We start from the raw sequence: 13,014 nt of genomic DNA on the forward strand, positions 1-13,014 counted from the left end.
GGAGGAATCCCCCCCCCCAAAAAAACAACAACAAAAAAACAGGAGTTGATAACCACTAGCCTCGAGGATCAGATTAGTCTTAAAAATGTGTCGATTACAAAGAAAGTGGCTGGAATTCCTCTCCAATATCAGCAAAGACAATGACATATTGGTTCCAATGCCTGTTCGTTTCAATCTTTGCTCTGTTTCATTTACACTTCAGATAAACTTAAGCAGAGACTGTTGGGAAGGCGACTGAGACCTGCTGTTCAGAAGGGTTTGATTGGCTTGTTTGGTGCATGCCAGGATACAGATGGCCACTTTTGAACCAAATTTGTTCTTAATTCAACCCAAGCCTGGCAAAAATCAGTACAGACTGACTCTACTGAAGGAGAACAATCAGGATGAAACTCGTTTGAAAACTATAACTGATTACATAATTTACTGTTTAAAAAACTTTCAGGTAGTTAAAAACTCCTCAACACCTCCCTCTGCCTATGAGTTTAGAGCAAATTGATAATTAATTTATCGAGCTATTTAGCTATTAAAGTCTTAGTTTTTATATCATTGCACCGTTTTGGTCAATGAGTTGTGATTAATTACATTTTTCAACTTTAAAATTCTGTCATTTTGCAATATTTGATCATCACTCTCAGTCTCTACAGAGTACAAAATAACGTGAATATAAATTGTTTCAGTGAAATAATCCTAATAGTGTCTGGTTTCCTCCGGATCTTAGTGCTTTACTGAAAATCCTCCAATAACAACAGATAGCATTCATTCAGTAAACTTCTGGCAGGTCTCTGTGTCTGCCCGTGTGTCTCACCTCGTGTTTCCAATCAACCTATGATCTTCTCACTCTGTGTGCTCCCTTCATTACGAGTTCCACCTGTGTCCACCCTTTCCCTGTGTATTTAAACCCCCCTCCCTCTGTTGCTCCTTGTCGGTTCATCTTGTCAACATGTCTTGCCGCTTGTCATCATGTGCTCTTTGTCTACGTGTCGCTCCTGTGTCCCTGTGTTTTCCTCGTGTTCCCTGGACTTAGTTTCAATGAACTATTTTACTACTTCAATTTTACTGAACTTCCTGAGTCTGTGTTTGGCTCCACCTGAAATTCCCTGACACCTTCATTTGAGAATGAAATCCATTAACAGCGCACACCCTACCCCTCCAACAAAGTCATAAACTACAGTGTCCAGTTAATTAAAATAGAAATGATTTGACATTTTAAAACCATTATGAATGATTCAAATGTCATGTTGTGTTTTAACTCCTTTACACAATTTGCAAACAGCTCTTGGTTTGTCCATTGAGCTGTCAAGAAAGGTTTCAAATCGCAACCAAATGGCCCCTTTAAGGTGACCATTTCACCAGGTGGGACTCTGGGATGCTGAACTCGACTAAGAACACCTTTTATATCTCCACAAAAGGCCTGTTCCTCTCAAATATTGTTCTCAAATCTGTCTAAAATTGTCTGACCACAGGATGTCAGACATTAATGATTTTCATCGGTTTTACCCTCACCAAGCAGTTTCAGTCTATTATATTGTCATATAATGGTGTCTGTATTAGATTATTATTTAAATGTTTTAAGAAGACACATTTTCAGTTCCCAAGTGTTTCAATAATTACCCTATGGAAGGGTTAAACATTGTTGAGCAACACAAAATTTGAAAGTCTGTCATTCAGTCGGGACGTGTCATCATTCAAAAATGTAATTATTATTTGTTATGTATTCCTGTTATACTGATGTTTTTTTCTATTCATACCAAAGGTATACTTTTTCAAATAAAATTACCAACAACTTTGAGGCAGATTCAATGTAACTATTTACCCTGTGACTAATATCGGCAACACACGAAACACTTAACAGAATGACATTGACAAATAATAAAGTCTCCAAACAACAAGCAAATAGTTCTCATCACTGAATAGATCATTTTTAAAACAATACAGTATTTAATCTTTATAACACTCTACTATAACACCATCCAACGTGTAAATCTCCAAAATATCTCGTGAATATTAGAGCCAAGACTAAAGATGGTGTCCCTTTTGTAAGCATGTATGTTTAATCAACCTCTACTGACCTAGATCCCATAGTTACTCTTTCTACACTCTTAATTAATGAAGTGGCAGTACTTCCAGTACAGTTTGCCACCTTTTATTCTTCCTTTGTGAACATGGGTTAAAATAAGAGTCCATTATATGTTGCGTGCACCACAGTGTCCACACCAGGAACGAAATAAACTCTACTTTATAACAATAGTGCTAAGTGCCAGAGAGGTATATTATATTCTCAGCATACAGATCACATGTGACTAAGATGATTGCAACCATCAAGTACTATGTAACGTGTGCATTTAAAATCAGAGACTGTGAGAACTTTGCCCCCTTTGTTTGAGTCCATTTGTGGTCGTAAGCGCCACTTCAAGATGAATGGATTAAATGAGGACAATAAATGTATTGGTAACTACAGAGAAATATGAAGGACATGGGAAATGTGCCACATTTTTGTCGTAACACAACCATAATCTTTATATAATGGCTTGTTGTTGTTTTGTTTTTTTTCATTCTTAATCATTTAAAATTTCCACACCATAGTTGACAAGGTCTTTTTCTCCTTTTGTTTCTTCAAAAGTTCTATTAAATGTATGTTATTAATTTACATGAGGAAGAGCCTTTAATTATTGCTGGGTCCACTTAGCTCATTTTAAATAAAGATGTATATTAACTGCTTCTCTGTTATTTAATTCCCTTTAAAGCTTAATATGTTTTTCAACACCGCTGAGGCTCCAATAGTAAAAATTTGTCTCAAAAACGACCTGACTTTATATTCCCAGTCCTGTTGCCCATATTGCTCTGTGCATTCTCTCCTCGTGGTAATCCGAAATATACTTACTTGGCCAGAAAGCTTCCTTTCTCGCTTCCTATGCCATAAGCACAACTTACTTACAACCACCTGCAGAGTGTGTTGGCTGAGTCGCCCAGCATGTGGCGCCTCTTTGCCTGGAGCTGCTTTCAAGCTGAAAGTTTGTTCAGAACAAGGAAGAGCCAGTAGATGAGAAAAATGTTTCATTTGTGATCCACCTTTTTATACAGCCTGTTTTGCTGTTTGTAGCTGAAGGAAAAAAAGGGTATATTGTCATCCCCCTCATTTGGAAATGTTTAGTATATATGTTAAACTAAAGGCCTACTGTGTTTACCCATACTACCTACATGATACCCTACATCATACTGTGAAGTAACACATTTTAATTGTTTTGGGTTTTTTTTTTTCAGGGTGACTACTGTTTTAAGACCCATGTGCTCTGTGTGATTTACCAGGTCCAGGGTGTGTCCCACCTCTCATTCGGTGTAAGCTGGGAAAAACTCCAGGTTCTCCCCATTATCCAATGCAGACACCATGAGTAGAAAAATGGTTTTAGGGTTTTTGTTTGTTGTTTTTGAGCAAAAAACATATGATTTCAAATGTGGTTGGTTAGGGTTTGTCTGCACGTTGTTGGACCTTGGCCTGAAAGTCCCTCTCGCTCCATCGTTCCCACTCCTCTTTCTCTATCTTTGCCTGACATCTTTTTTCTGCCACACTGTGCTGTGTTTTGAAATACTTCAAAGTAGTCTAAAAATAACTTATTTACCTGGAAGAAACAAGGATATAATCTGCAGAGGCTTATCTGAACCCAATGCTTTGTTGCAGTAGAAAAAAACACTGCATTATGCAGTCAATGAATTATACCTCGTCTTCACAATAAATCAAACCAGCATTAGACATGTACCCTGTGATTTCCAGACACAGAGTGCAGACTGTATGTTGTATGTAATTTGACAAATTATCATAAAAGCAATGCATGCATGTGTCACTTATCCAGAATTATTCACAATACCTCCTTCTACCTCTAATGTATATAGAAAGGATTCCGATTGAATTTTCAGTTGGTGCTTGAGGGCTGGTTTCTGAATGATATCTGTCTGTCAGTGGGGCTTTTCATATGCAAATGATCATCGAGTAAAATAAGCTGTGGCTCCTAGTTGGACAAGAAAATTGAGTGCAAACACAAACAAACATTAAGACAAGTCCACACTTGTGCATCGCTTCAATTGTCCTTCAAAACAAGCAAATAAAGGCCATTTTCGCTGCAGGTTCGATGGAAGGACAAACAGCTGCCTGCTCCACTGACACCAGCCAGGATTAGAAGACTGTCATAGACTAATAAGAGGGATGGTGCGTGCAAGAGCAGTCACCAGCTCTGAAAGGCTCATAAATATGTGTATGTGGCTCAACAGGATGCTTCATGATATGACTTGAGCTTATGTTGAGTTTTCATTACGTGAACTTGTGTCTCTGGTTCACCACAGTTTTCTATATTTTTTCATTGTGTTGTGTTATGTATTTTAAAAGAAAAGTTATTATATTGGTGTATTTCTTTGGGTGATTGTGTGACATGCTGGTAATTCTTGTACTGATTGGATGGTTGCACTGCAGAACTCCTGGGCCTCAAGCGTAGGGGTGCAAAGATTGATTGTTCTGCTTTCTGGTAGCTATGAAATGTTCTAGATATTATAAACTGCTTTGGAGTCATAGTTCTGAGAAACACACAGGCCAAATCTTGTCAGCAGTGACACCGTTAAACTTACTCAGGTCTGTTCTCCCATATAATTGGTTGTGTTGTGAAATCTACACAATCCAGGGAGTCTTCACAGGTTTGTCTTCATTTGCAGGGTACAGGATTTGCGGGAACTCGGGGAGCTCTCACCTCACTGGGACAACTTGAGGAAGGAAGTGATGACACGATATGGAGGCATCATCAGCTCTTACCAGGAGACATTGGCTGAACTGGACAAGATCACTGGTACGGCTGCACACACTGCTGAATCTTATAATGATAGCTGAGCCCACACATTTACTATTTGAACCAAAAATCATTGAACTGCACTTTGTTTTGACATTCGATGCCTGTAGTTTTGTTTTGTTTTTTAGAGCTGCACACAAAAAGAAGAAAATAAGACCAATGCATGGTTGGATATGTGTGCATGGGAATGATGATGGATGGTTCTTGACTACAGTGACATTAGAAATAGCTACAGGAGTTTGGCACTTAATGACAGGGCTTAAAATCACTGTAGTAGCTCCAAACCTCTGGGTTAAATCCAAAAAGAAAGGACAATTTTGAACCGAAGGCTGGATTTGGGTGATTTGTGTCAATCGTGAGCTCAGTAAGGACTTGTGTTCAAAGAGTTTCCATGGAAACGCAGGTTTTAGCTGTGACAATTGAAAATGTGTGTGTGCCCATACACTTGTTAAGCATGAAGACTACATATAAAAACACACATTCTGTGCTAAAAGTCTCTCATCTGCTCCTAGCCAGTTTCAAATGAAAAGTCTTGCTGCACAATGTTTGCAAATATTTCAAATAAGGGAATTATTTCACCTGGTTAGCACTCATGAGAGGTATGTAACTAATTTTACTGTCTCTTATTTTTCAACAATTGAACAAGTTCCATAAAATATAAGCATTCATGATGACGTAATGTGGATTGTGGTGCGCTGCGTGTGCTGTTTCAGTTAAATACTTAAAAGCAAAAACTTTAAAGGTGTTTTTCTGACCAATACACTCAAGCCCTGAAGACACGGTCTCATTTGATTATTCACGACAGATACAAGGTGTTCACGATGCACTGTCGGCCTTCGTCCTCAACGAACCTCATTAAAATGTAACTAATGAAAAGCCTAACAAATATAAAGAAAGCTCAGGGACTGACCAGTCATTCTGAATTTGTTGCTCTCCTCCTCTGTAGTCTCTTCCAATGCATTTTTTAACATACTATCTTTTTCATGAACATTATGGCTGCTGATTAATTTTACACTGATTTACTCTCATCCCCGTAATGAGATATTTGTCTCTGTTACTTTTCGCTCGGCCCAGCTGATAAGAAATAAAGATGGTTAAGCCTCTGTGCTGCGTGTCTGTGCTCTGATGGAGGAGGGAGCTGAGGGAATGGATAATGTGGCTTTGGTCATTATGGTTCCTGACAAGTCCCCTTGCATGGCCCAGATGCAGCAATAACGCGCAGGATGCTCGGCCCCTCCTGCCACTGTAATCCAGTTCTGCATTAACTTAACGGGATGACAGACATTGCTAAATAAGCTGGGTTGGCAAGCTGCTGCAGATTAATTATTGATAACTAATATGATTAAAAAAGGATGAGAGATGAGACAAAAAGAGACAGACTGTGGAGGAGTTTGAGTGGGGGAGCAAAGACAAGGGGAGACAAGGATTGAAAACATAATTACCAGGATAAACAAATGGTGACAAATGTGCAGACTGAGTGTTCATCAGAAAAGTAGTTCATTAAAATGAAGGCAGTGGGCCTGGCTGCCCTATTACTCACCTGCATACACACATTAGGACCTTTTAGAAGATGAATAAATATGTTCTTACCACGAAAATGCTCTAATGTAAAAACGGCATTTATAACTGAGATCAAGGCTAAGCTTCAATATAGAAATGTATGTCATATTTTACTATGATATGTATTCATATTAAGTCCTGAGTTAAAAAAAACAACAACAAAAGAAACTGATAGAACCATAATAAAGACCAGATGGTTCCATCAGCTAGACATATAGCATTTTCCACATTTTTGATTAGATTAGATTAGATTAGATTAGATTAGATTAGATTAGATTAGATGATCACATTTTGTAGGTTTGCAATGTGCTCATTAAATGTGATTATTTGTGCATCCATATTATTTATTTATTTATTTATTTATTTTTATTATTTTTAATGCACATGTTAGCAGTGGCCTCTAATGAGTCAGATGGATTTTCATGTGCAAAGAGAAATCAATGTTCTGTGTATTTCATGGGTCAGATATTCAGCAATTAATTTTAACAGATGTTTTAGGAATAATTTCTTTAACCAAGTTCAAGAAACTGCATGTTATGTAATAATGATGATTGGAAAACGAGAAATTATGGAGCCCCCATGGTCAGACTCGCTCTCGTGATTCCTTTTTGTCCGATTTTAGTGACGCATTGACCTCTGGGAAAGATCTGTACACTGTTCATTCATTAATTGATCATCCCTCCTTTCATTGTTTACCAGACAGCTACATAAAGGAACTGACATGATCCAGTTAGTGTATTGCCTGTCAAACCATTAGCACGGTCTACACAAAGCCGTCACTCATCCTGTTTGTAGCCAATGCACATCAAGAAAACATCACCTCTGGGAGGACTAAAGCTTAGAGGCCAGAATCGTACATTTATAAGAGCATCACACAGTATATCTTTGTAGTAGACATTAAAGCCTGGGTTTTGTACGGATAGTAAGGCGGATGTAAAACCCGAAATCTCACATTCGCTCTGCAAGACCTGTATCAGAAGAGTGGCGTCTATGGTCGGCTGCCTCCAGGTGTGGATGCCAAGCAGTGAAGTGTACAGACTATCTCTGATTTAAAAGGTAAAAATAATGATCAGAATGTTAAAAGCCAGAACCTGGTTGAATGGGGAAAAATGTTGGGTCGGGCATGAATTGCTTGTTCAATTCTTACTCTCTCCGGCTGGTTCCACAGCTCACAGCATGTGTCCTATTCTCCTTTGTATCTACAGCATGTTATAACTGTAGAGTGATTGAAAAAGGCTGCTGTGCTCCCAGTGCCATAGGACCATGAAGGCGAAACCCTTGAACATGCTTAAAAGGGTATTTCATAACTGAAAAGATGGTCTTTTCATAAATCCAGCCTACCTGTACCATGTTAATGTTAAAATCTTTTGGAACTGGCTCGTGCGTGTCCAAAGAAAACCCAATCTGATGTTGTGTTGTACGTTTTATGTTCAGTAAGGACAAAAAGCACCAGCGGCCAACATGATTACTTTGGCACACTATAGTCTGAAGCCACTTTCTGATTTTCTGCAGGTACTCAGAACCAATTACTTTCGCACTGACATTGAAAGCACTGGGTGTAGACACCGTGGGAGGATGCTCGTTCTGAAACACTGTTTACTGTCTACTCTTTGGTGAGATGGTCCATGACTTGACTTGTTTGTTTTTAGATCATTACGTCTGCCGATAAAGATCAGCTTGAGCAACAGTCAGTTAGGCTGTAACATGTTAGTGAGGTGGACTAAAGGCCAGCCATGATAGCTTTGACTTTTTGTTGTTTTCAATGGCTTTTGTTCGAGTAATGATCTGTGTTTGTGTGTTTTGAATAAGCTGATGTTGGTGAACCTTCTTTGTGATACCAGTTTGGAATGCATTACAGTAATCAAGAGCACTTTTCTACCTGTGTGTAGCTCAAGGCTTCAAAATAGCAATACACACCGTTTTTTGCCTCTTCCTCTGTAGATCAGCCACTTAATCCAAAAGAAACTGGCCTGTATAAAATTACACTTCAGCTTCCATGAGTGCACATTTGTTGCAGCGGCTCCACTAGTTTTCCCCGGCATGGGGCAACTCAGCATTGCTATCTGCACCAGCTGGCAGTGCTTGATTCTTCCCTGCGGGATCCTCTCCATCTTCCAAACAACGAAATTCTCTGCACTATTTTCTTGCTCATAAAAGTAACTATTAATGTCTGCTTTCAGTTTTCTACTGTTTTCCTTTTTTTTTTTTTTGCCATATCTACAGAATGACTACATTATGTTGTCTTCTACTGGTTGTTAGTCTAACAGCATGGGTAGTATAGCACACAGGCTGTTTTGAATTTGTTGCAGTTAAGATCCTTCTCTCAAGATGCTTTGTGGAGACTACTCTAAATATGTTTTGCATTGTCCAGTGGACCTGTGTAGAGCTTTGACTGCAGGTGACGTCAATAAATATCAAATATCTTACCTACCCACTGTTTTGTCATGGAGAAGTGCGTAAACATCCAGAAAGTCTACCTTTTAATATGCTCTGCGTATGCACGAGAATTAATACGTCTGTTTCAAAGAATGTTTTTGTTACTGCCCTTACACGTCTATGCTTTCTTTACACAGGCATGCACGTTACGCCCTTCCTTCACTCGAGGGCTGCTGTGAGTCAAGAGTCCCTAGCAACAATTTCTTTGGCAACAAAGTAGTAAACAACAAACATTCCAGTAATAGAGGAGACTGCAATAATACACCTTTTGAGATGAACAAAACAGGCAGTTCACCAGCAGCAGTTGGTGATTGAAATCATTGAATGCATTGTGTTTGGAGGACGCAGGATATTTTACTCTGCTGTTACAAATGAGAGAAATGGCTTTTGCTGAAGGAGAACAGTGGGTGGTGATGAGGAGAAAATTTAGGGAAAAGTGGAATTATCAAACTCACGCAACTTGTCCTCAAAATGCTCTGCCATGTTTCTTCTTTGTGTGTCGATCGATCAGTTTCACTCACTGGCTACACTACCTCTACGATTACTGGTGATACCGCTCTGTTAGTCCATGTCCCTGAGCTTCCCGGAGATGGACAGAAGTAGGGATGAAATGAACGCTGAGTACAGACAGAAGGCTTTGTGTGTATCCATATGTGTATCTAACGTCAAGCCTGCATGTGACAGACCTCAATCACCGTGTTTTTAGTGGCTGGTTCCTGCTGTCTGTGATGTCGTCTCTCTGCAACTTGCTCTCGGGGATCCAGTCAGACGTTTCCAAATGCATAAGATATCGGTTGCTCATCTTTTGAAGGATTTGAAAGAAGACAAGTGAAGTAGCTGTGAGCAAAGAAATGACATAAAAGATTAAAAAGAAGAGATAGTGGCGAGATGTTGGCATCCATTCCCTCTGTCACATAGCCAGCCCACCTGGGCAAACAGATGGGGATCTGATATGGCTAATTCATCTAACCTGCGATGGTCCCTAGCTCGATTAGTCGGGTCCTCAGAGTTCCACAGCTGACACTGAGAGCCCACTGCGCAGGGATAACGGCAGACCCGACAGTCTTTAATAGTCCCCGGGGGCAAAACAGCTGATTTTGGTGATGTTTTAAGTTTTACTCTTCACAATGACCTTTCTGAGCATTTTTTTTTTTTTTAAAGATTCATGTGAAATCTCCAGCAAATAGTTGCAGCCCATCATGGGAATATTTTTTAACAACATCTGTCACCCCCTTGACATTTTCTCCCTCACCATCATCAGGTTGTCTGATTCCATTTGCCCCAGTGTAAACTGCAGTTTACAATCTCCAAACTGCAGACACTGATACAATTCCTGATTTTCTCAGCTGCACACACAGTGCTTGTGCCTTCAGTGGCCATGAGCAAGTGTTATAACCAACTATAGTGAAGCCGATAAATACTATCCACAAACTGCGAGGAACGTTTTCAAGCTGAAATCAGCATTTAGCCAAAAGCACCTGTGTCCCTTAAAGCGGGCTCAAAGAGCTGTTATCAAACCTATTAGTTCCTCATACCGTTGAGTTAATGACCACAACCCTGACACTTGGGACTAAACCTTTCAACATCTGGTAGACATTAGATGAGCCAATAACAAAAAGGTAATCTTGTGCTGCATGAATTATTGATTGTTCAAATGCTTCCCTCATGCCAAACAGTGAGTGCACTTAGACTGATCATTACGCTACAGAAAGCACTCACATTTTGTTTTGTTTTTATCACATTGAATGAAGACAATGTACATTCATTAGTTAAAAATGGCATCTGTTTACATTCATATACTCCATACCAACAAGCTGCTGGTAAGAAGATGGTAAGAAGACATGATTGATTTTCAGTGTTCATCCATTTTTGAGGCAACACATTTCAGCTTGAGTGGGCCTGCATCTTCTGCATTATATGGACTAATTGGGATTTGTTTTCATGTTTTGCCAAATGGTGTTGGAAATGCAGTTTGTAAAAGGTTTTGTTGATGAGTGTCTGTTTACACGGCAACGAACATGAGTGTATATTCACTTTTGGGGGGGGTCTGTTTACGCAACACCAGTGTGCGGATCCACTGCATCCGTGAAGTTGTTATACTGTCTCCCACGGTGCAAAGATTCTTTCACCGCAGCTATTCCCTCCTGCGGAGACTGCCGGATGCTATGGAGTGCTCCTACTTCGCATACAGTATCTCCCCCTCCCTTCCTGTTGAAAATAGGTCATTCTGCTCATGAGCCTGTAAATAAACATGGCGGACCTGTAATGGTACGACTCGTGATCCGCATCCCAGTTTTTATCGCCATATCAGTAGTTTTATAATTGAGACTCACCCCTGATAGTATCCGATTTGTCATCAGTCCATACAAATGGCGGATGCTTTCCATTTTTTTCACATTTATAGTGTATTGCTCTCTGCAGACATCTCTGTGGTTTCATTACTAAAACAATCTACAGCACCCTCCCGTGGCCCGGCATACTAACTACATTGTTGTCAGTGTGTCTGCTGCTGCAATGTAAACACACTGCTTTTTTTCACAGATTAGGTGTTGTCACGTGAAACACTGCCACATAAACGGAGCCTCAGTCTCCTGTTGTCGGGATGGGATCGGTGCATTCTGGCCTCAATAGTAATTAATGAGCAAGAGAAGAAAGATTTGAACAGCTCAATTTAGTCCTCTTAAGGGTGAACTATGGTGCGTGTCAAATAGGAGTGCTGCAAAGTGTCAATTTAGCTGCATTCCACATGCATTACCGGCTGTAATTCAACAAACACACTTTCACCCTCATGGGAGAAAAAAAAAAATGCAACCCACAACCTTTAACTCTGAATATAGTTTTTATTCTTATTTTTAAATATCTGTGGTTCAATCACACTGAACTCTTGATACGAGAATGAATTCATGCTTCCATGTTATATTCAATGCAATCCAACTCTACCCTTGAATGTTGCGGCATAGATTGAGACTCGTCAGATAAGACTTTATTTTCTATCTACTCTTGTCCATTTTTGGTGAAAGCGGGTGGACTTGTCCCCCAAATTTTCAGCTCCTAGTTGCCAGGCATGACATGTGGTTAGTCTTTTGCTGTTGTTGTCCATCTGCTCCAAGGTTTGAAAGGTTGAAATGATCTCTTTCATACCCTGACACACCACGCCTGACCTCTGTCATTGATGAACCGCCTGAGCTCATGGATCTGTGGGTCACTGGATATTTTCTTTCCTCATTCTGTGTGGGAATACTAGTAAACCAGCAATTAATGGAATGAATTTCAATTACAGGACATCTTGACCATGTCGTCAAGTCCAGATTCAGTTAGTGGGCTGCTGCCACGTGGTTTGCTCAATTGATATTTATCTTTCTTTCTTTCTTTCTTTCTTTCTTTCTTTCTTTCTTTCTTCTGAAACAAGGTAAACTGTCACATTCACTAGGTCAAAACAAGGATATTTTTGATAACTCTCTGAATGAATACTTTAAATTCTCTTCGAATTTAAAGTATTTATTCAGATACAATGATTCAATTGAGAGTTTTGATACTAACTGCATTCATAAAACATATCAACATATGTTTTATGAATGCAGTTAGTCTTTCGTCATTTGTACCTGTTCCCGAAAACCTTCATTTTAACAGTCACAGAACCAAAGAAATGTCCTCTTTTGTTTAATGGTTTTTGAAAGCTTTGCTCCATTTTAAATGTACTAATTAACCCTATTTAAACATTTAGGAGCCATGCAAACTAAGCAAAATTCAGATTCGGCTCATAAGTATAAGCTACAAACAAAGAGTATCGTTTGGCAGTCGGAAAAAATTAATTGGAGGGTTTTAGCACAGTAGTGGCTGCAAAAGGCTTAAAATCCTGTGCTTAAAGGATTACACTGCACATTGGAGTATATTTTGGGCATTCAATTAAAACTTTGCTATACTTTTGAACATGATAACATCAAACTGGTTCAGGCTCTGTGATGAAGTACATCTATTTGCGTATATCGATACACATGTGAAAGAAATAATTTCAATTATAATACATGACAACTGGCATTCACACCCACTGCTGTGACTATTGAGACATGTTTTACTTTTCCATCCATCTTCCAGACACATTTGATCTAAATAAGGATGATGGAAAGCTGGGACTGATCCTTTCTGACTAAATGTGCAGGGTCAATCCTGGTCAGTCAGTTTGGCTTGT

General features: G+C 39.4%; 1 protein-coding gene across 1 annotated transcript in view; it reads left to right on the top strand.

Annotated features, from left to right (window-relative positions):
* inpp4b (inositol polyphosphate-4-phosphatase type II B) overlaps positions 1-13,014 on the top strand; it is a gene marked incomplete at both ends in the record, with an annotated part of 137,022 nt that overhangs the window by 86,781 nt on the left and 37,227 nt on the right. The window contains one exon of the mRNA XM_080521053.1: positions 4,699-4,829. Coding sequence (XP_080377179.1) covers positions 4,699-4,829 — 131 coding nt within the window. The remainder of the gene's footprint in view (positions 1-4,698; positions 4,830-13,014) is intronic.

The sequence above is a fragment of the Blennius ocellaris genome (genome assembly GCF_963422515.1).
Source record: "Blennius ocellaris genome assembly, chromosome: 3".
NCBI lineage: Eukaryota > Metazoa > Chordata > Actinopteri > Blenniiformes > Blenniidae > Blennius > Blennius ocellaris.